General features: G+C 37.6%; 3 protein-coding genes across 3 annotated transcripts; 2 read left to right on the forward strand and 1 right to left on the reverse strand.

Annotated features, from left to right (window-relative positions):
- Positions 1 to 73: 73 nt before the first annotated feature.
- EMC3 (ER membrane protein complex subunit 3) lies at positions 74 to 23,246 on the forward strand. The gene is made up of 8 exons (XM_089869359.1): positions 74 to 214; positions 20,713 to 21,030; positions 21,196 to 21,253; positions 21,326 to 21,524; positions 21,598 to 21,679; positions 21,757 to 21,836; positions 21,915 to 21,997; positions 22,939 to 23,246. The coding sequence occupies exons 2-8, from the start codon at positions 20,882 to 20,884 to the stop codon at positions 23,044 to 23,046; spliced, it is 759 nt and encodes a 252-aa protein (XP_089725485.1). The 5' UTR covers positions 74 to 214; positions 20,713 to 20,881; the 3' UTR covers positions 23,047 to 23,246.
- On the forward strand, positions 79 to 1,750 carry LOC149691890 (eukaryotic translation initiation factor 4E type 3-like). The gene is made up of 5 exons (XM_089869361.1): positions 79 to 214; positions 340 to 568; positions 637 to 703; positions 770 to 925; positions 1,015 to 1,750. Exons 1-5 carry the CDS (start codon positions 102 to 104, stop codon positions 1,053 to 1,055), a joined length of 606 nt encoding a protein of 201 aa, XP_089725487.1. The 5' UTR covers positions 79 to 101; the 3' UTR covers positions 1,056 to 1,750.
- Positions 1,889 to 20,586, reverse strand: LOC149691891 (uncharacterized). The gene is made up of 9 exons (XM_089869343.1): positions 19,814 to 20,586; positions 16,676 to 16,777; positions 16,520 to 16,609; positions 16,272 to 16,427; positions 15,122 to 15,931; positions 4,937 to 5,580; positions 3,018 to 4,870; positions 2,470 to 2,854; positions 1,889 to 2,402 (listed from the first exon to the last, which is right to left on the reverse strand). The coding sequence occupies exons 1-9, from the start codon at positions 19,866 to 19,868 to the stop codon at positions 2,298 to 2,300; spliced, it is 4,200 nt and encodes a 1,399-aa protein (XP_089725469.1). The 5' UTR covers positions 19,869 to 20,586; the 3' UTR covers positions 1,889 to 2,297.
- Position 23,247: the final 1 nt, after the last annotated feature.

Consider the following 23,247-nt stretch of genomic DNA (forward strand, 5'->3'; position numbering starts at 1 on the left):
TTCAATTCATTTGTTATTGCTAGTGCGAAGGTTCTAGAAGGGTGAAGAGAATTTTCCGTAGCCAAGGCTTAACGATTAAAATCGTATTTACGAAGTTTGCAATGGAAATATCGGAAAATTTCGAGAAAAGTATTAACGAAAATATTAATTCAAACGCGAATTACGATGATTCTTTGGTGCCTTTGAACACAGGATGGACTTTTTGGCTTGACAAGTAAGATTTATTTGAGTAATCTTTGACAAAGGAAAGGGGTGGGGGTGAGGGGGGTAAGACTAGAAAAATGGCGCTTAGTTTCAAAATGGCCTTGCACATGTGCTTGCCATCTTTGCAACGTTTAGGACGGAAAGAGGGGCTACTGTGGACGAATTTGAGGCTAATTTGAAGAAAATATACACGGTTGATACTGTTCAAAAGTTTTGGAGCGTGTATAATAATATACCATCAGTTACCAGTTTAAAATGTAACCATAGTTACCATTTAATGAGAGCTGATAGGAAACCACTTTGGGAAGATGAACTTAATCGTAAAGGGGGTGCGTGGAGGTTTAAAATCTCGCATAAAGACGTGGTTAGTAAAATATGAAACAGCCCCCTATTGCCCCAAATAGATGTAGTTCATATGTCTTTATTTAAAAGGAAATGGTTTGGAAAGAATTCCTCTTAGCAGCCATTGGGGAACAATTTCTGAATGATTTAGCTGAAGGTCAGTTGGTTGGTTACTTAGTGGGAATGTTTTAGTCGTGCCTAAAAGACATATTTGTCTTAAAAGGCGATGATATCTGTGGAGTAACAGTGACTGTTCGTGATAAAGATGACTTAGTTCAAATATGGAATTCTGATTCCTCTTTGGCACCTCAAAGCCAAATTCCTGCCAAAGTTAAAAGTCTGCTTCCAAACGTTACGTTTTTGGCTGATTTTTACAAAGGTTTGGAAAACTGATTTTTTAAAAAATACGCTTAGCTTTAAATACAAAATTTAAAAGTACTTGGGGTGTTTTTTTGTTATCTTTCTTAGCCCACTATACCCATCACGCATTTACAGACAGAAGGAAATAAATCGGGAAACTTTGTCACTATTCTGAGCAATATCCATCTTTATTCTTATAATTTTTAATCTTTTTACTTTTAAAAACAAAATTAGTTCGCGAAACTCTTTTCAAAATGGCTTCCAAACTTAGTTTTAACGCTAGCTCCGCTAAGCCTTGTTAGGCTTAGTATTGTTGTCTAATGGGCAATGGCTTCCATAATCTTTGTTAGGCTTAAATACCCATCTTTATTCTTTTAATTTTTAATCTTTTTACTTTTAAAAACAAAATTAGTACGCGAAACTCTTTTCAAAATGGCTTCCAAACTTAGTTTTAACGCTAGCTTTGCTAAGCCTTGTTAGGCTTAGTATTCGTACTATTGTTGTCTAATGGGCCTTGGCTTCCATAACTTTTGTTAGGCTTAAATACGGAAAACAAATCGCATAGATATGATTCTAGTCACCAAATAAAAATTTTAAATGAGGCCTTGTCTTAATTATAATTAACTCGGAAAGTTAAAAATAATTAACTGCAAAAATATGCCTCAAATAATATAAGTGTGCTAGAGTTCAAAAATATACGTTATCAACTGTCAAATGACGTCACCAACACAACCTACTTACTATTAAACGTAAACATCTTATCTAATATTCTTAAAGGTCCTAATAAACGTATTATTAGTGTATATATATATATTTTAAAAAAATAATAAAATTCGTTTTTAGACTTTCAAGTTTTATTAGAAAAATCAAGACACTTTTTTTTTTAGTTTGTTTGTCTTGGCCCACACAAAAATTATGGCACTTTTTTATAGGAGATATATTTAAATTTTTTTATTTTTAATATATAATTTTTGTTTCCCAAACCAAAAACATCGAATATTTTTCAATTTCATTTTTAGAAAACTAATTTGGTTTGATTTTTAATCCTCCGCCAAATTAAATTTAATAATAATCAGTTAATAGCAAAAAAACACAATTACAATACTAATACTTCAAATTAATTAATATTTACAAATGAAAAATAGTAATACATTTGTTTTATTATTATTATTATTATTATTATTCAAACATTCACACGTAGAAAACAAACAAACAAACAAATATTTTCATTAAATTAACGGTAACATCAAAATGACCAAAAGAAAGTTCTAGTGTATCTTCTTAATATGTTTTTTTTTTCCACTAATCTCAATTTCTTATTTAATTGACCTTAATTTAAGTATTTAACGAAGAAAAACAAACACTCATGTCCCACGCTTTTGAACTATAGTTCACATTACGCAACAGCACAGGCACGGGTCCCAAGGTCCAGTTCCAGCCGGGATTGATCCAATTCTAGTTTTAGCTCCCATTCGACGATACCCTTGACCCTGGTCCTGATATATACCCTTAAAAGTTTAGTAAAATACGTCCTAGAGTAGAAGTTAGCCTTTCCTATCTTACCTCCTCGGACGTAGTGGCGTCTTTAATCTGGTCTTTCTGACCCTCCATGGCTTCTTCAGCCACTTCGTCACCGGACTCTTCCTCTTCGCTTTGAACTCCGCTGTCAGCGGTACTCATAGTCGAAGCGCGGGGTCCCGAAGTGATGACTGATAATGGCATCTCGTCCCCAACAAACCCTGCGTTGGTTTTACCCTTCTTAACTGGAGTTTCCGGTTTGAAAGAATCCCCCCGGTACAGTTCCTTAGATTTGTTAGTTGGTTCCTCCGTAACTGGTTTGAATTCTTCATCGTAAGGTAGTTCCTCTTTGGTTCGTAGAAGCTCCGTGGCCAATGATAGTTTATTGACGTAGATATGTTTTTCGCCTGTTGTAGTGCCACTTTCGTACCTAAAAGATAGTTTAATATGAGATTAAACCCAGAGCTTATGGCCCCATCAAAATTAGTCCATAGTTAACAAAGATAATTATCGTTCTTAATTGTGGTCCGTTTGGGGTCGGGTTTGTATCATTTTGACCATCAATTTCCCCTCTATCTTAATACGTAGCTTACCTATGAGGTATAAGCTCAACATCCTCACTTCCAGCCTCACTCATAGAGTCGGCTTCGTGAACCAAAATCTCAAATCTCTGTGGTAAAAAGTCTTTCCTCATAAGGATGCGCTCATCAACGACGTCCGGGGGAATATCGGGCGGATCTTGTTGGTTAAGTTCCGGTTGTAGGTCGTGAACTACGTCCGGTCCATTAGAAGTTAGGGACGTGTACGGAGATGCCTCATTATCGGATGGGTCAGTGATAACTTCGTCGTAGGCCAATTTGTAAATAGAGTGATTGGCGTTGTTACCCAAAACCCGGCTTTGTAAACTGTTTAGTTCTTGTTCCGTTTCTCTAATCATGGTATCCGATGGTGGGAGTAGATGGGCCAAGTAATTAGCCGTCGCTTCATCGACGTATTTTTCACCTCCTTGGTAGGAACCGATTGAAAAACGTCGGTCAAACTCTGACCCGAGAGAGTCAAAATCGCGCGAAGATCTACGCGCTTTACTATGGATATCCTCCGACCCGAGTGAGTCGAAGTCGCGGGAAGATCTACGCGCTTTATTATGGATATCCTCTGACCAAGAATCGTCCTGAATGTACTGATCCGCCTCAGAAACCCCTGGTGAATCGCTTTCTACTCTGCAAACCATATCTTGAACTATCTCTTCCCGTACCTTCGTGGCAATCTCGTATAACATTCTATCCGCGAATTCCTCTATTACTTTCTGCTCACTAAATATATCGTGACTAGATTTATTATTACGCTCTAAATTAGGGGTTGATGACGTAATACCGTCGTCATCTTGGGTGCTGATGGAGGTGAATTGTTGGTTTGGGGTGAAGTTAAACTGATCATTATCTATACGACCGTTACCGTCGTGATTATTGCTATTTAAACTATCAGTGACTAAACCCGTAAGCTCAAGATGTCCGCTGCTACTATCTTCCACCGTCTTCCGGTGGCCATCGACGACTAAATTCGAATCTGACAAGCTTAAGTGACTATCGGGCCTAACTAAGTGATGCAATCGACTAAAATGACTATCGGGCCTATCCGTAATATCTACAAGGCCTAAAATATGTCCTTCGTCGACCCGTTCCACGTCGCTATTCTTTTGGTCAAGGGCCAAAATGGCTACCGAGGAATTGTCCTCGACGGTAGCGGTCGTCTTCGCGTCTTCTTCTTGAACCGGCTCGACCTTGGACGCTAAGGGTGTTGCCGTCGCTACTTGTGGTGGTGGAAGAGAAATAGGTTCTGTCCCGTGATCAATCTGACGACATTCCTGGCGAGAGTCCCCAATAACAAGTTCAGCCAGCTTCTCTGCAAATGTTTGATTTGTGTCAAGGTTAGAAGGGGTCCGTTCGACTGTAGAAGAAGTGACAGTGCACCCGTCGGGACTCGTGATTGTGTTTAATCCAAGAGGAGTACTTGCCAAAGTCGATGCTAGCTCCTTCTTAAGGGCCTCGTCATCCTCGAGGACCTCTTTGGGGACAATTGACTGAAAGCCATCAGTCGTTTCAACCCGACCAAGTTCCGTTATTTCTTTGCGGGCCATTTCTAAAGTGCTACGTAAGAGATTGTCGGTGAACTCCATAAAGGGTTGAGAAACGATTAGAACCGAGTAACTCTCCGATGGAACGTAATCGTCGTCCTCCATGGAGGACCTGATGGAAGACGGACCGGCCAAATCAATTTTGAAGTTGGGTAATTCGCCATTTGATAATTTGACCGACGAAGAAGGTGGCTCCTTCAGTTTAAGGTCTAAGGAGTCTGGTTTGATGGCGGTAGACGTACCACCGCTCTCTTCCAAAGATAATCCATTAACCTGGATTGGAGTCTCAGCCACGACGGCGGGGGCTTTATCCTGTTATTGAAAAGAATCGATATAATCGATATCGTAATGACTTGAATTATAGTTATAGAGGCTTACCATGTCGTTGGAAGTTCGCGTTGGCTTCTTTCGTTTCTTTTTCTTTTTGGATCTTTGAGCTTGGTTCGATTCCGGACTGCTCTCAGCGGCAGCCGGAACCTTAGACGCTACTGGAGTTGGTGTGGCTAAAAGTAAAGAATCTGCGGAGGAAGGTTGTACCAGTTCCTCCTTGACTGGGACGATAGACTTTTTCGATTTTTTTGGTGAAACCTTCTTGGAGTCGTTGTTGGTTAGGCTAATAAGCTTCGGTTTATCACGCTCCTCCTTGGGATTATTACTACGATCACCACCACAACCGGAAGTTAGGGTTATCTCTACTTCCTCTTCTTTGGTATATCCAGAAGATAAGGTCTTATCTTGAGGGTCTTCCTGATCTTTGCAGTTGTTGTTGTTAACACCAGAATTTAGGCTTAACTCTTCAACTATTGTTGGAGGAGTTGGTGGTTCACTTTCCTCTTTATCCTTGACCTCTGTGACCCCAACCGAAGATAAACTGGGTCTGGAAGAACTTGATTCCTGCGATGACGTATCTTGCGGTGCGACACCTGATGATTCTCCCTCGTCAGATCTTGTGGTCGACGGTGAATCTTTTTCTCTAGAAGACCTGGATTCACTGGCTGATTTTGATACCGGAAACACGGGAGCTAAAGAGAAAAATCAGTCAATGTGTTAAACAAAACCTTGAAAATGTTAAGGAATTTAAAAATGAGAGAGATGGTCTTTGACATGCACTTTCCACTCTTTGATTTATGACATACTTATCAGAAACACCCTGTATATCATAAGTTTATAAGATATGTTCCATAAGTATGACACTGCCTATACTTCATTCGTAATGCTAGAGACTTACAGCTCGAGCTAGTTCGAGAACGACAAGCGAGAATTGAAGTACTGCACTCGGTTAGTTTTGCAGTCCATATTCTCCTAATCAGTTTGACCAGGCGTTGCTGCTTTGCGAGCATCTACGACCTACGCCACTTCATGACAAGCTCCAGTTTGTAACCAGTGGCAAACTTATGGAACATCTCTAATAAACTTATGGTATATTGGGAACATTCTACCGAACTTTTGGGTTAATGATAAGATCAGAAGAAAAAAATCATTGGGAGCTTGAATCTGAAAATTTTGTGGCATCAGTTACTCTACTAACCTACTTGGTACGAGTCAAGACAGAAGCGACAAACTTGTACTTAAGCCTAATTAAAACAAACCCAAAAATAACCCTAAAACAACGCTTGAGGGATAATGGACACTTTGAGGGCGACACACGGTTTGAAAGAACCGGGCGGTGAGACAACAAAAGATACGAAATTTTATACTATAGTTGTGTGGGACGCGCCTTATGAGTGGGTGTTCAGTTGTTGAAACGAGTGCCCGGAACTTCCACTCAAAGCCCCACGATGAAGCAGGGAACGAATGTCGTGCTAAAGGACATCAACGAGAGCGATACAAAAGCCCAGGAGAATCTATTATTAACTTAGCAACGACCTTTCCAACAATATCAACCAACCTACCAACCAACCAAGTTTCTAGGGCCTTTTTATAATCTCTACCAAATCAATAATTTTTCTCTCTTACCTTACCTTTCTGTCTCTAATGGATTTTTAAGAATTAATCTGTTGCGTTAATGGCGGCGTTAATTTAGGGGTTGTTTTTGTACTGAATATTGGAAAGACTAAGCTGCTTTTCAAATTGTAGATGTACCTTTGCTTTGTTTTTGTGCTGTTAACCATAGAGATATACAGGGTGTTGCAATAAGGGAGGGTAATTATAGGACCGATATAGGGTGTTGCAAAAAAGGGAGGGAAATTATTGGACCGATACAGGGTGTTGCAAAAATAGGGAGGGTAATTATAGGACCGATACAGGGTGCTGCAAAAAGGGAGGGTAATTATAGGACCGATACAGGGTGTTGCAAAAAAGGGGAGGGTAATTATAGGACCGATACAGGGTGTTGCAATAATGATAATTATAGAATCGAAGTACATACAGTGGAATGGTTCTTTTGAGTCGAAAATCTATTAACTTCTATCGCCATTTTTGCCCTAAGGGACACCCTCAACACGTCATGATTGGATGTAGTGTTTTATAGATGACCCCTGAATTAAATTAGAAATTGTCTTTCAGTTTCTTAACTAATTTTAAGGGGTCGTCCGTAAAACACTGAAATCTTCATAACTTCAAAACGGTAGCCTGGACGCCAAAATGTCATTGAACATTTTCGACTCAAAAGAACCCATTATACTTGGGTGCTACTACCTTTTAATAACACACCCTGTATTCACACAAAAACGTAAATGTAATTATTTTTAAAAAGTGGTTAAGCCTATTCGAAATGTCTACTTTCAGGTGCAAAAACGATTCGGGTTATCTATTTGACCTTTAATGAAATTGGCGTTTTATAAAACCCTTAAATTTTAAATAGGAAAAAATACCCAAGTATAAAGGTAGTACAACATACTTTTGGGCGTCTACTTTTTAAGGGATTTTTCTTTACCTTTGGGAGCGGAAAAAGTTTACCTGGAAAAGGATAGATTGGTTACCATGGAAACGTGTTGGGAATGTATTAAAAGATTCACGCGCTCTTTTCCTTCTCTCTCGCGCGCCCGTAAAATCCAGTTTCACGCAGAATATGTTACGGGTAATATACCTATAACCGGCTTAAAGGGATTACCAGGATTTGGGGTAAATTCCGGTTGAAACTAAATTGGAGATGGGTTTCCTTACGGTTGGTTTTAAATTAATCATTCAATTTATGTTGTGGGCGTTTCCGGGCCGTAATTCCAGGAAACTTGTTATCTAGTTAATACTATCCCTAAATTCATTAATAATTTTGTATCGCTGCCGAAGGGCTGATTGTAAGGGAGTTCAAAGGTTAAACATGTATGGGAAAACATGGCAAAAAATTAGGGAATAGCTTAAAAATGAGCCTAAAGGACAAGGAATAGGCCACCGTTTTCAAAGGGAGGTCGCAGTTATCTAGTTAATATTACTCTAAATTCAATAATAAGTTTGTATTGCTGCCAAAGGGCTCATTGTAAGGAAGGTCAAAGGTTAAACAGGTAAGGGAAAAACATGGAAAAAATTAGGGAATATCTTAAAAATGGGCCAAAGGTCAAGGAATAGAGCAAGATTTTCACAGGGAGGTCGCAGTTATCTAGTTAATAATACCCTAAATTCATTAATAATTTTGTATCGCTGCCGAATTGCTCATTTGAAGGAAGTTCAAAGGTTAAACAGGTAAGGGAAAACAATAGGGAATAGCTTAAAAATGGGCCAAAAGGTCAAGGGAAGGAATAGACCACCCTTTTCAAAGGTGAGGTCGCAGTTATCTAGTTAATATTACTCTAAATTCATTTATAATTTTGTGTTGCTGCCAAAGCTCCCATTGTACGCAAGTTCAAAGTTTAAAAAGGCAAGGGAAAATAGGGAAATAGTCTTAAAATGGGATAAAAAGGTCACTGATAAGTCAAGGAATATATAGACCCTTTTCAAAAGGGAGGTCGCAGTTATGGTCGATTTGCAACATCAATAAAGTATGTGGACGCAAAGACGAAGTTACCAGTCTTACACAAAATTTGGTCCGTATTGTTTGAAGCCATATTTTAATATTAGCCCTTGTTGCCCACATACTCTTCAATGTTCCAAATATCAAGAGAACACGGTGGTCAACACACCAGACTCTATTTACCCCCCCCCCCTCCCACGACATTTGCAAAGACTATTTAATTTCAGCGTGGGAAATGTTAATATGCGTTTACCCAAATTCCAACGACGTTGAACGTTACATCGTTACAATAAATGTGTTTTAAAATATAATTACTTTTGTGTCAACCCTTTAGTATCTCAAGGAATTTGTAAAAAACAAGCGCGTAAGGCCAAGAAAAAAGTTCATTAGAAATTTGATAGCCTTGAGAAACATACATATTTTCCGACAAGGTAATTTCAGACCATGTCAACTCATTTTAAAATATCTGTCAAATTTCCAGTTCAACGCGTTATCTGTCGTTATACCTATTCACTTTCAATACTGAGTGACATGAGCACATGAGCAGAAACGTAGGTAACATAAAAGAGAATCACGTAACGATTTCAGCCTAATTTTCAGGGTTAGCTAAATTTTTAAAAACGGTACAGGGAACGGTTTTTGAAAAATCGAGCCATATCGAAGCCTTACAAAAGTAACATATTTTTTGCTATATTAATCCCTCTTGAAGTCAACGCGCCGGGTGACAATCTTCAAACCTTATCCTATATACACTTTACAACCTTAAAAAGGATCGATTTAACCTATTTTAAGCCTAATATTTACCCTAATCTAAGCCTGAAACCGATGTAAATGTATTTAAGGGTTGATGGAAAGTTTATAAAACAAAAAAAGTTTTTCTTTTCGCGTGCTTGGAATCGCGTGCCAACAAACCAAGAGGTCGGAAACTTCATTTATAAGTAATTTCCCCCGTTAGATTTTGTTATAAAGTGAAAGGAATTATGGGTTAGTTTCCGATCCCTTTTTAATTTGATATAATGGTTGCCACCACCCTCCGGAGTCTGCTTTGAGAGTATAGACGTAAGTTTTTCTCTGTTTTCTTCTGTATCACTAAATTTAGAATCCGGCGATTTTTACTTATACCTACATCCGGCGGCCAAAAAAAACCATTTAAAAAGGCGCGAAATTAACACGATGGCACCCGGAAATCGTCTGCTAAGACTGCTATTTAAGCTGATTCATACATTTGTCAGCAAAGTTGTTGCATTATCGTGTGACATTCAAGTTTATAAATAGATTTAAAACAATTAAGAGGGTTCTGAATTTTGATTTTAAGTTAAATCAAGATTATTCCGTAATTAGTAATTAAGGGTTGTTAATTTTAATTATAAAGCTGATACTTATCAAAGTATTCGTGTATTTTTTTTGTATGTTGGCCTTTCAATAGAAGCTAGGATTTATTTAGTTGAACCTTGACTGTTATGGTTAACACATGGCCCTTCCCATGCAGCTATATACATTTCTTTTGGAGTGAAAATTTTGGCTGGAGTTTTTTTTAGCTATATTTGAACTTAAAGGGGCTACACTGAACGTAGTATTTATGGTATTAATCACGGATAAAAAATATCATTTCGAACTAATTATAAAATACGTGAAACGTGTAACTTGTTGAGACTTGAGAGAATTCTGTAGTATAGAAAACACTGACGTTCCAAGTTTTCACGCATGCTTTACATTTCTTCTCCCTCGAACTCGTACGTATACTTGAAACCATCCTTTATAAAACAAACTACAATGCTTTTGCTTCAAGTACACGTACGAGTTGGGAATTAACCCCAGCACATAAATTGTCCAATGAAAAAACAATGTCAACACTCACGTTTTCTGTATCATGTTTTAAACCTGGTTAAACTTAAACTTATTCCTAGAACGCCTACGTATACTTAAAGAAATCCTTTATAGAACTAACCACAATGCACTGACTACACGTACACGTACAAGTTGGGTGGCAGTTAACCCATCCCATAAATTGATAAAAGAGAAATAAAATGTCATTCAATCTTACCTTAATCTAAAATCATTTAAGTCAGAAATGACTCCACTTCCAATTTTAATTACGGAATGTTTGTCACGAAACCCGATGTATTTAATTGTTCATTAAGTAGTTCATAATGGGTTATAATTAAATTTTTGCAAAAATGATTGGCGCCGTTAGTTCTTAACGCGCGAATTGTAGCTCATGCATTGCCGACTTCTCTCAGAGAGAAGAGAGACTCTTGCTCTCCTGTCAATTGCTTCGGCACTCTATTTTCTCTCTCTCTCTCTTTCTCTCTTCCTCTTCCCTCTCTCAGTGAGAGGAATGGAGGAGAGAGAAGAAGTTTCTCCTATAGTAGCTACCCCCTCAATTCAGCCCGACCCCACGTGATCTCTGACAAGTCTCGCGTCAGCTTTAGTCGTCTCCCCTTTTTGCTTTATAAGTATTTCTCAAAAGTCCCCGAAGAAGACTGAGGAGGGTGAGACGGTACTTAACATTGGAGAAATTAACTTATGAGTATATATGAGTAATTTTGATTGACCAGTCATACCTTGGCTGACTAACTGACTGACTGATTGTCAACCCACAGCCCAAACCGCTTTATCTGGAAAGGTGAGGTGTTGAACTTTGAAGAGACGTTACTCTAAGTAGTAGGTACACTCTAAGAAAGATTATTTTCGAATCAAATCAGCGGCCATATTGAAAAATGGTCGTTCGAAATCTAATTTAGAGAATAATGTATATGTTATGTTTCAACCGATTTCACTAATATTTATTATAGTCTGCTACTACGAACTTTCTCGTGACGTCACATCCTATCTCTTACCTCGGTTTTGACGACCATATTGGAAGTCGTCAGCTCAGGCCATACAATTTAAACTATACCAATATTGACGTCATGTCCCCTTAGCTCCTCCCCTCTCAGTAGCTCTCTATACTGGTTGATATTTATACCCTATACTTTTGGGGTTCTATTCGCCACCATATTGTAAAATGGTAGCCCTGAAAACTAAGAAAAATGTCCCTGAGCAACTTTTTTCTTTAACCCCTTTGTTGCCAGACGGTTGATGAGCCACCAAAAGAATGATTACCGAGAGAATGGCAACCAAAACTACTTATATACTAACCCCAAGGGTACTTAAACCGAAACCGTTAGAAAAAGGCAGACTATGGGCAATTATAATCCCTCCTCAGACGGCGGTATTTATCCATTAAATTTGCTACAGCTGCGAATCACCTCCTCACTTAGGCCTAACCAACCAGACCGTCGGGGATATAACTGTATTAACTCTCCCCGCATTCCCGCCTAATAATTTTAGGCGGGAACTCCCACGCTTAAGGTTAGGTCCAGCTAAGCATGTCTAGTATCCTCTGGTATAATATGATATGCGTGGAGAATACCATGACGTTTGAATTATCCCTAATTTGAGTTTGCAGTATGGAAAAAGTTAGGCCTTGGTTTGAGTTCTTAAGGTTTTTGTGTCTGGAACTTTTGGTTTTAGACATATTAGTATCCATTTCCGAAAAGAGATGGTGAAATATTAGTCTATTATTTTAGGCCTAATGTAGTTTATTTGAGATATAAGGAACCAACCAGTCTAGAGAAACAAACTGATGCCAAAAATTTTTCCTAAGCCTAATTATTAAGGTGAACTATACCCTATTGCCGGAAGTATTTATGGAATAATGGAAGTTTACGCTTAGCGTGTTGGAAAGATTCCCGTTCGGATACCTTTTCTTTAATCCTAACGATGATCGCTGCCAACTGACCCTGGATTTTAATATAGGTTTAGTATCCCGCCATTTTTGGGACGGTTGCCATCCTCATAGTCCGTACCGTGTCTCTCACATCAATAGGTTAGCTAACAGCTGACTCAGCAATATTTTTTTTGACGGAGTACGCTTAAATTCTTTAGTCTTCAATGGAGAGTAGACAGACAGACATTATAACGGTTTCCTTTGTTAGGTACCCTCGCTCTCTCTCTCTCCTAACCGATTGTTCAATCCATCACCGTTTTGAGGCCCGTAAAATCTTACCCTATACTTTGACACGTAACTTTATATTCGTATATTTATTCCTTATATCTATGGGATAAGTCCTTACAATTTAATTAGGCTTAACAAGTTAAAAGGTTTGATTAGGCTTAAGATAGTACCTAGCTACGTGACTCCAAGGAAAATTTAAAGTTCCATAGATTTCCTCACGCGCGTTTTTGACCTTTGACATTTCGAACTCACGAGGAGTTAATTTTGAAGGTAACCCCTGGTTTCTAGCTTCTCCTTGAACGCGCGAGTTTGGCGCGTGGAACGCATCTATAGGAGAATGGCGGGAAAAAACATCTTTGATGTTATTCTTTTATTCCATGATTTATCGCGCATTGTATTTGATGCCAGAATTAATTAGAATACATTATAGAGGAAAGCACTGCTAAGCCTAAGCTATTAATATACGCAGTACAGGATTAAAAGGGCGGTGTTTTTTAAATTTATTTAAATTTCGAAGCAACAGAATTAAAATGTGACTTTTTCGTTGGAAAGGTTTGGAGTTTAACATCCTGAAACTTTTCCTAAGCCTAAATAAAGTGGGTGTATTGAATAATTTAACTTTTTAGGCTAAAATTAAGTCTAAATTGTACCTTTTTAATCTATAATTAAGTCTAAATTGTACCTTTTTAATCTATAATTAAGTCTAAATTGTACCTTTTTAATCTATAATTAAGTCTAAATTGTACCTTTTTAATCTATAATTAAGTCTAAATTGTACCTTTTTAATCTATAATTAAGCCTAATTTAAACATCTATAGACCAATCGCGAAAATTAACCTATTACGTACATAATTTGAGAACGATTCCATAATTTTAAACTTATTTGAACTATACTAAGCCTTGGAGTGCAGCTAAGCGTTAAGCCTAATCTTAATATTAAAATATTCGACGTAATCCTGTGTAAATCTCGAACTTCAATAGTGTATGCATAGTTTTCAGACTAGGAGGATCGATACCATTTACACCAGCCAGGAGGCGAGGCTACTTGGTACTGCAACTCTGTCCGCCAAGTATAGCCTGGCCTTCTGGTGTAAATGGTATCAATCCTCCTAGTCTGAAAACTAAGTATAGGGCCTAAATAGGCACGAGGCTGAGGAAGGAGGGGTAAACAGCAACGTTCCTGTTCAAAATCTCGAAAATTAATAACTTTGCAGAAGAGGCAATGCCCCCCACCCAATATTTGACTTCTCTTTAAAACCCATTAGGAAAATGTTAATAAACATATATATAATTTAAAGATGGAGATTCCATACCCCCTTCCTTCCTTCCTTCTTTGCCTACCCATAATCCCTTTTGGGAAGCGCGAGAGCAAGACTCAAGAGAGAGAGAGAGAGAGAGACAGGGGGTACGAGAAGAGAAAACGTATATATAAGGACGGGAAATTTTGATCTTGACGAGAATGTTGTTTGCAGAAGGGTAGTATTTTCGTATTCGCGCGCTTCCAGTGTTTACGAAATAAATGTACATACGTTGGGTCCTCTAGACGGGCTAAGGAGGAAATGGGGCCCCAAGTGTCTCCTCTCTCTGAAGTTTGGAGTGCCTACCCCTTCCCCCTTCATCTTGGGTGTGGGTAGTTTAAGAAAATCTTGAGAGACGTTTGAGTTTGTTCTTTAGTTTCGGTATATTTTAAGCCTTTATTTAAGTAATTTCAAATTTAAATTGTAAAATTAGACCTATTGATTCCATTTTATTATAAAAGAGTCTATTATTGTATTTTATTTAGAGCAAATTCCGGTTGAATCATTCTTTAAGCTTTCAGTAAATCGACTTTGATTTTTTATACTTTTTTAGCTATTTATTTATTTTTTTTGTATTTTCCCATAAGGGTTATTGACATTTTTCTTATTTCAAAATACGACTCTATCGAAAGGTAAAGTGCTATTCATTTTCCGTTTTAAATTTCTACCGCTGTTAAAGGCTAACCTCTATTGAAATATAATATTGAAAAGCTCGCAATCTTTTCCCGCCTTTCTTATATGGTACGTTTTTAACCCCAAAAACGCTGTTTTCCTGTATTGATTAGTGACGTTGAGAGAAACGTTTCAACGTATAATCGATTCTAAAAATAGTTTTGTCATATTGATGGAAATACGAAATGGTCTTTTCCGGACTTATTTCTTTTATAAAGCGGAAAGAAAATAACTTCCAGTCAAATCAACGATTAACATAATTGAACGTAAATTTATGGAAATTAGGCTTAAGTCAGCAAGAACTTCGTTATTGTGTTATCGCGTACCTAAATTGAATTGCTAATGAGGGCCCCCCATTGTCTATACGAAGTTTATTAGAGCCACACCCTTTTTGGACAGATTAAAGGTTCGTCCCTTCGCGTCTCTTTTATGTCTACAGAATGTCTATTTCCCCGTCACGTGGTCAGTATTGTTTCAGAGCCACTACATGCAGGGAAAGGGATGTAATAGGATACCCTTTTCAAAAGGAGGACCACAGTGTCGTCTGCTTGATTTAGGGTTAAAACTTAACATTGATGTATATGTTGATGCAAAGACGTTAGATAGGGCTTCAACGTTACCAATCCACCAGACTCCATTTTACCCCGGACTTTTGAAAAGGGTGTCTTTGAACTCATGCACGACAAAGAAGTTAAAATTAAACTTACCCGCGAATACAGGTTGTCCAAAACTGTAGACAGGGTAGATGTACGGCGTTGGTTCGTAATTGCCGCATTGTTGCACTACAACTGGGCCATTGACAACATGTTGCAAGTGTTGTTGTTGTACTACTTCTTGCTGAACTAGGTGATTCGTTAATAGTTGTTGTTGGTCTTCTAGAGGTATGTTTTCGTTGTAAGTCGATAATGCACCGAATTCCTCCGCACCTCCACCTGGACAAAGTTGTTCGTGTCCATTCCAGGATAGTTGAGGAGGTAGTAATTCCATTGGTATTTGCGGTAGTGTCTGAGCTTGATGGTGATTTTGATTATGATGGACGGACGCGTGATTGAATGACCAGTATGGCGACGGATGGTGACCCCTTCTCCTCCAATTATGATCACCTCTTTCCCTGTCCCTGTGGTGACCACCTCCGTGGTTATGGTTATGGTACCATGGCGGTGGTTTACGGGTAAAGTACAAGAGGTATTGGGAGTTAGGAGGAATGGAGGTCGGTTGTGGTTGTGGCGGTATTTGCTGAAGAGGGACACTTCCATCGTCTGTTGGACCATGTTGATGACCGTTTACTTGGTGATGATGATGAGAGTTACTGATGTGGTTGTGTTGATGATTCTGATGTTGGTGAGAATGGTTGTGGTGGTTGTGATTGTGGTGTTGATGGCCACCCGGAGGTGGTCCAGGCACTGGTCGAAGCCGAACCCACGGCACGTTAGGATGGTACACTAAAGTAGATGACAGTGTGCTTGGTGGTGGGTTGATGCCGTATTTAAAGAGTTCAGAGTTGGGTATCCAAAGGCCTAAAAAGGGTTCACGTTATTTGTCGAATTCTCTTTTAAAAGAGGTGTAATTACTGTTGAGAACTTAATGTAATTAATTAGTTAGTTAGTTAGTAATTAGAGCATACGCAATAAAATTTAGTATAAAAATATGTTTATAAGATATGTTAATCCGACTCTGGTCAAAGAGCGTTTGACGTGTCTCAGATTATCAAGAGTGGTCAGTCGCTGTCATAGTACTTCCCTACTAAACCCTCAGTGTCGCTTTACATATCTCGTGTTATGAGTTAATTACCAGTAGGTTAAAACCAACCACGTTTCGAACAATCCAATCATGTCTCATTCAAATCTTCAGTCTTACCGTTGACGTAACATCCTCCCACACCACCCCCTTCCGGTGGTACTGGAGGAGCTTCAGCCAATGGGGGCGTCGTTCCGTCGAGGGAAGTGGGTGGTTGAGCCACAACTGGAAACGGAAAGTAGCCATTTTGGGGGATATGAACTAATCCAGCCGGTGCTTTTGAAAGAGAAAAGATTTATTGGCAATAACCCTAAGACCGATCGATACCCTCGGTATATAGTGAAACCCTAGTGTTTTAAAAATAATACTTTGTGCAAATATTGGAAGATGTTCAAAGAGTTCCTCTTCATTCGTGGACGTTAAACGCAACCCATTCTCATTTTCGTACCCACGAGGTTCTGAAAAAAAGAATTATCGCAACTTCTTAAAGTATAATAAATTAAAAGCAAAATAAACATACATACCATAGTCACCATTTTGCGTGTTAGTTGAACTATCCTCGCTATTTTCTTGGTGTTCCGCCTCCTCGCTCGTTGATTGGTCCTCCCCCTTTCTGGTATCGGTCCCTAAACGGTATTGGCACAATAGTAAGCTATGATTGGCTGAACCGATGACGTAACGAACCAAATGCCGTTTACGCCACTGCATAGTCGCGAGTTTAAAACCCCCGTTTTATTCCTAACTTAAATGTCAACAGGGGTCAAAGTAGGTCAGGAACTTGACCGCGAAGCGTGTCTCGTTTTTTTTTTTATGCGCAAGAATTGTTCAATCCTTTAACCCTAAAGGTTTTTGCCTTTAAAGCCCTTAGAACTTTGCCTAAATAGCGATTCGATTTAGCTTTTCCTCGGTTTGGATTCGTAGACCTCCAAAATGGTCTTTCTCCGCTTTTTCTTCTTCCTCCTTTGCTCAAGGAGTGTATATAGGAAATGTGGGAACAATGCGCATGCGTCTAAGGTTCAGGGATTGGCAGACGCAGGCGGGGTATGTAGGAGAGAGAGAGAATAGAATATTGTAGAGCAATATATATTTATATATATTACTCCTTCGTCTATCGGGACGTGGAATTTTTTTTCTTTTTCTCTTCTCCAACAGTCAGAAGAGTCGAAAACGGAGAAGCGGGCGGTTTTTGCTAAAAATAATACCAGACCCCCAAAATTTAAGGGGGTCCTCGCCTAGCTAGCTGTTCTTATGATACGACGGAAAAGTAACAGGGTTATGTTGTAGTTAAGATGGTTGTGGCTTGCTTTCTGTTAACGGTTGCAGTTTTTAATATTTTTTACTTTGAAAATACCCGGATTTCCTAGAAATTTCGGGATATTTCATTGAAACTCGGTTTGAAACTCCAAATAGGAGTATTTTAAATGTTTTTAATTAGCCTTTGAGTAACGTTTAATATTTTTTGGATCGTATTCTTGTAATAATAACTTTGAGATTTGAAAATTTCAAGGAATTTTTCTGGATTTTTCCATGAAAACGGGCTAGTGATTAGTGAATACCAAAATATACGAAACTTAAGAGTATTTTAAGTGTTCCCAATGAGCCTTGTACTAACGTTTAATATTTAGGCATAGTTCTAACTTCAGTCTTGTAATAATTACAAAATTTTAAGGAATTTAAGGGTTTTCAATGAAAATGGCTGCAAAACTGCAAAAATAATTGAGAAAAGTAAATTTTCTTAGCAATCTTACATGATTGGTCGGATGAGGTGCAACTTTAAATTATCTATGAAATCTCAAACAAAATTGCATTTTAAAAGCATTCGGAGCCTTGTATTATTTTCTGGATGTTTCACTATGCAGATTGGTCTTATATTTATAGTTAAAGAATCACTGGATTTTCAATTCACCCTCCCTTTAAGGGTATCGAAAAGAATGGCTTTATTTTCCTTTTCACCCTCTCTTCAAGGGTTTCCATAAAGGACCGAGTAAAACCGCGCAAAGACACCAACCATCTAAACTACAATTCAACCTGATGTTCTTAGTAAAGCATTACGGCTTCATTCTCTTTGATTTTTTTATAGTTATTGCGGGGTACCAAACGGTATGTTAGACGTCTAACCTTTCTTATATAACCCCCCACTTATAGTAGCGCCAACTTAACCAAAGTCAATGTCACTTGGAAGCGTTGTTAATACTAATGAATCCCCTTTAGATAAACATTCATTCGTAGTCAAGTTAAGTTGGTAAAATAAAGCCGGGTGGAGGTCCTGTTTTGGGATCATAGTTAAGACGTTTTTGTCTATAAGTAGACATTAATAAATTTCAAGTCACATTTTTTGACGCCATTTCGAGAAATGTGCCGTGTCACGTTTTCGTTGCGGGGTTTTTGTTTTTAGTAAAAATTGCTAAGTCATTTTCGCGAAATTTTTCCCTATAATATGTCAGTTGTAATATATCATAATGCATATTATATATTTAAAAGTAGTATATAACGGAGATGGCACCTGAATGTACTTCGTTATACAGTGAAGCCTGAACCTTGCCATTACTCTAGAATTTCTAATAACCTCATAAAACTGTGTCTAAAAAACAAAATCTAACAAAATTCTTAGTATTATATTATTTAAATTAAGTTTTATAACTTCTTCATGTTTTAGTTTTACAATAGGTATTGTGCGCTAAAGGGGCAGAGAACCCCCCCCCGTTCGTTAACTTTAACTGCGCATGCGCTTCAGGGTTGCCAGTAATTTGTTATTAGAACTGAATGATAATTACAGAATCGAACTGAATTCTACAAGATTTTATGTCCGTTTTGTTGCAGATAACAATTGAATTGCACGAGTTACAATCACAAATGACTGGCAACACCTGAACCAACGCATACTATAGTATATATTCAAATAATAACTATGAATTATTTACATAATTATAATGAATAGAGATAAAACTAACATGAATATTTAGTATTTAAATGATTAAACTTTGACCCTATTTCGTTTCGATCTTTAACCAATCCTAAAATCGTTTCCTTCTAAATACAATTCAATAAGGAGAAAACGTTTCCTAAGCTTCTTAATAATGATTAAAGAAACCCCTCATTTGGGGGACAGTCCTACAATATATTGTCCTCTATTGTCCCCCACCCTCGCAATTGAGTTTGTCGACCTTAACGGACCAGGAATCGACGGTGAGTGGGAGGTTGTAAAAGGGGACGCTATCATTTGTCCAAGACAGTTGAGGAAATTTGCACTAGAGGTTACCCTTTATATAACGGTCCGATCAATATGTACAATGTATAAGTGTTCACCTCGTGGACGTCAGTCGGACGGGGTTGGGTCAGTCTCTTTTCAGGGTCTTTCTTATAAAATTCGATTTTTTACCACAGTTTTTAGTAATGAATTAAAAGAGCATCTTGTAACCTTGCTTTTAGGCGTGTCTTTACTATAGACTTAAAGGTCAGAGTTGTAAAAGATATTATATTATATGTCCTTGATTTCATCATCCCGGCCGGCGTGAATTTAGTAAGGGGCCTTAGCCTCGCTCTCAAGCTTCTCTGATCCCTTCTCCGGAAGATTAGGGGGTTGGTTATCCAAGTATGGGTTATCTTTATGGGCTTGCTTTAGTATTTTAGGGGTTAGAGGTTATAAAAAGGTAAATAATTACCTATTGAAACTTTTCTCCATTTCGTTTTTGGTTTGTTCTTCGATTTTCCACCCATCTTTTTTGGAAGAGCCGGCAAGCACACCACACTCTGTACACAGACACACACCACACTTTGCTCCTCTAACCTATCTAGCTCTAAAAACTACCGGCATGCGCGGAGCAACTAGGATCTTTACTTTGCCCGGTTGTGCTCCTACGATTAGATCCCGCTCTCTCTCTCTTAACCGGAAGCACGAGGGAAAGACTCCTCGATCGTTATTGGTTGGACTCTGCTTTTCCTAGCAGACGATGGATGCGGTTTTTCTAGGTTTTCCGTTTCCTGTTCCAACTCTACAAGAGAAACCTCGCGAAACTTCGACCAGTGTGCAATAATTTTTAGAGAACTTCTCTAGGCTTTCTCGATAAGCTCCAGTGTAATGTTTTAGCGGCTTGGCAAAAGAGGAAAATTCTACTTGGGGAAAAGGGTTGGCTCAATATGGTTCAAAGGTAGGTTGTAAATAGGAGTTTTGGCCCCTTCCAAGCCGCTACGAATTATATTTTCTAGAGTGTTTACGGGTAATTGAATCCGGAAATTATCTTTCAACATTTTTCAGTTTTCGTTCCTCTAGTTTGTTTTCTTTTTTAATTTGCAGGCCTTTTTATGTAAGAGTTTTATATAATAGAATCTTTAGGCCTAAGCTTATATAACAGCTTGGAACGGTACTATAATGTCAAAGGTTAAATATAGAAGCACTATGAGGCTAAAAGTGGAAAGATTATTTTTAAAATGCAGAAAGGAACCTGCTTATATAACTTCAATAAATAAATAATAAATGCATTATCATTTGTTCTATATAGTTCTAGTTTAATTTTAATGAACTTACGACTAAATATTGAAGAAATTCCGTTTTATTTGATAGATAAGTATCGAAATATGATTTAATCACGTGATCGCTAACCATAATTGCGCATCTTTGGAACTTTGAATTTCCCGCGTTGTCATTACTGGCGCTGAACATAAGGAATTGTTTCTCTCAATCCGGTCACCGACAAGTTACAACACTTTAGTCAAACACTGGTGAGAGCATCATGGCGGAATTATTGCTTGATTCCGATATCAGAGTTTGGGTTTTTCTTCCAATTGTTATAATTACGTTTTTAATTGGTATATTACGACATTACGTATCAATTTTAATATCGTCTAGTAAAAAAGTAGAGATCCAACAAGTTCAAGATAGGTGAGAAAATTTATTTATTCTTTAATTTTGCTAAGCCTTGGCCATAAGCCGCCCTTTAATTTCCGTCCGATTCTGGGATTCGTGTATATGTTAATTAAACCACGTTGCTAGGGTATTTAATTACACTAATTAGCGGAATTAAAATTAAGATTTATTAACTTTCAGTCAAGCTTTAATAAGAAGTAGGCTTCTAAGGGAAAATGGGAAATATATACCAAGACAGGTATGTTTGAAGTTCAATTGGACAGGACCTAGTTTGTTATTGGTTTTTAATAGGCTTAATATTTTAATTAAGGCGTTTCATATGCGAAAAAACTTCTTCAACAACGATGAAACAGGTTTTTTCAAAACACAGAAACGTCCGGCTCCTGCGCAAAATCCAATGACCGATCCTACTATGATGACTGATATGCTAAAAGGAAATTTAACTAATGTTTTACCAATGATTTTAATCGGAGGTTGGATTAATTGGACGTTTTCTGGTTTTGTTACGAGTAAGGACACGTAAAGGCTGACAGTTCTTCTAACTGTTCTAACGTATAACTAAGAATATTTCGCAAAATTTAGCTAAGGTACCTTTTCCATTGACGTTACGTTTTAAACCAATGTTACAAAGAGGAATAGAACTACTTTCACTTGATGCATCTTGGTAATTAAGTCAACTTAAACTACCAAGTATATTTGATAAGTACTTGGCCTAATTACGGATTATTTAAAAATAATTAGGGTTAGTTCAGCTTCTTGGTATTTTTTGAATGTTTTTGGTCTAAGAAGCATTTACACCTTAGTATTAGGAGAAAATAATGGTAAGTAGATGAGTATAAGGTTTGGTGGTAGGATCTAGGAGAATATATAGGAATTTGAAGGAAATGATACCATTTAAGCCGCGGACCAAACAAAAATGATGCAAGAACAAATGTCTGGAGCTGCCATGGCCATGCCTCCAGACCCTAAACAAGCTTTTAAGGTAATTAAATGGGTAATTTAAGCCTACTTTAAGCTAATATAAGCATACTTGTCTACTGAGTATTCTACTAATGATTGTAAGCCTTTTTTAGCCTTGGTAATGATATTAAGCCTGTTTTTAGCCTTGGTACTAATGTTAAGCCTATTTTTAGCCTTGGTACTAATGTTAAGCCTATTTTTAGCCTCAGTACTAATGTTAAGCCTGTTTTTAGCCTCAGTACTAATGTTAAGCCTATTTTTAGCCTCAGTAACGAAGTTTAGCCTATTTTTAGCCTTGTTAACGATGTTTAGCCTATTTTTTAGCCTTGTTAACGATGTTTAGCCTATTTTTTAGCCTTGTTAACGATGTTTAGCCTATTTTTTAGCCTTGTTAACGATGTTTAGCCTATTTTTTAGCCTTGTTAACGATGTTTAGCCTATTTTGTAGCCTTGGTACCGATGTTTAGCCTATTTTGTAGCCTTGTTAACAATGTTTAGCCTATTTTGTAGCCTTGTTAACAATGTTTAGCCTATTTTGTAGCCTTGTTAACAATGTTTAGCCTATTTTTTAGCCTTGTTAACGATGTTTAGCCTATTTTTTAGCCTTGGTAACGATGTTTAGCCTATTTTTTAGCCTTGGTAACGATGTTTAGCCTATTTTTTAGCCTTGGTAACGATGTTTAGCCTATTTTTTAGCCTTGGTAACGATGTTTAGCCTATTTTTTAGCCTTGGTAACGATGTTTAGCGCCTATTTTTTACCCTTGGTAACGATGTTTAGCGCCTATTTTTTACCCTTGGTACCGATGTTTAGCCTATTTTTAGTTAAGCCTACTTTTGATTGATATATAAATAAATATAAATACCTAATCTACTGTAAAGAGGTTAAAACGCGATTATGGTGTTGAAAAAAAAGAAACGGGGGATTATACACGTATTCAATTTCTATTTTAATCGGCTGCCAGGCTGAATGGGAAGCCTTGGAAATTTGTGACCATCAATGGGTGTTGAAAAACATTGAAAGCGAGATCACGGGTTTGGCTTCTCACGAAGGAAATGCCTACTCCAATTAATTTATTTCGTTTACGCATATAAAGAGACTCTTAAACAAATTTATATATAAATATAAATATAAACAAAAATAACCATATTATAATTATGAACTATCACCGTCAACATTTGTTTTACCTTTTTTTTTTTTTCGTAAATATTTCCATATTGAGCACCAGTGTTTGTTTTTTTATGAAAAAAAATAAATAAAAAGAAAACGCTAC

The sequence above is a fragment of the Phalangium opilio genome, unplaced genomic scaffold (assembly GCF_054372755.1).
Source record: "Phalangium opilio isolate 3A_F unplaced genomic scaffold, DU_Popi_V2 ptg000025l_1, whole genome shotgun sequence".
NCBI classification, from domain to species: domain Eukaryota; kingdom Metazoa; phylum Arthropoda; class Arachnida; order Opiliones; family Phalangiidae; genus Phalangium; species Phalangium opilio.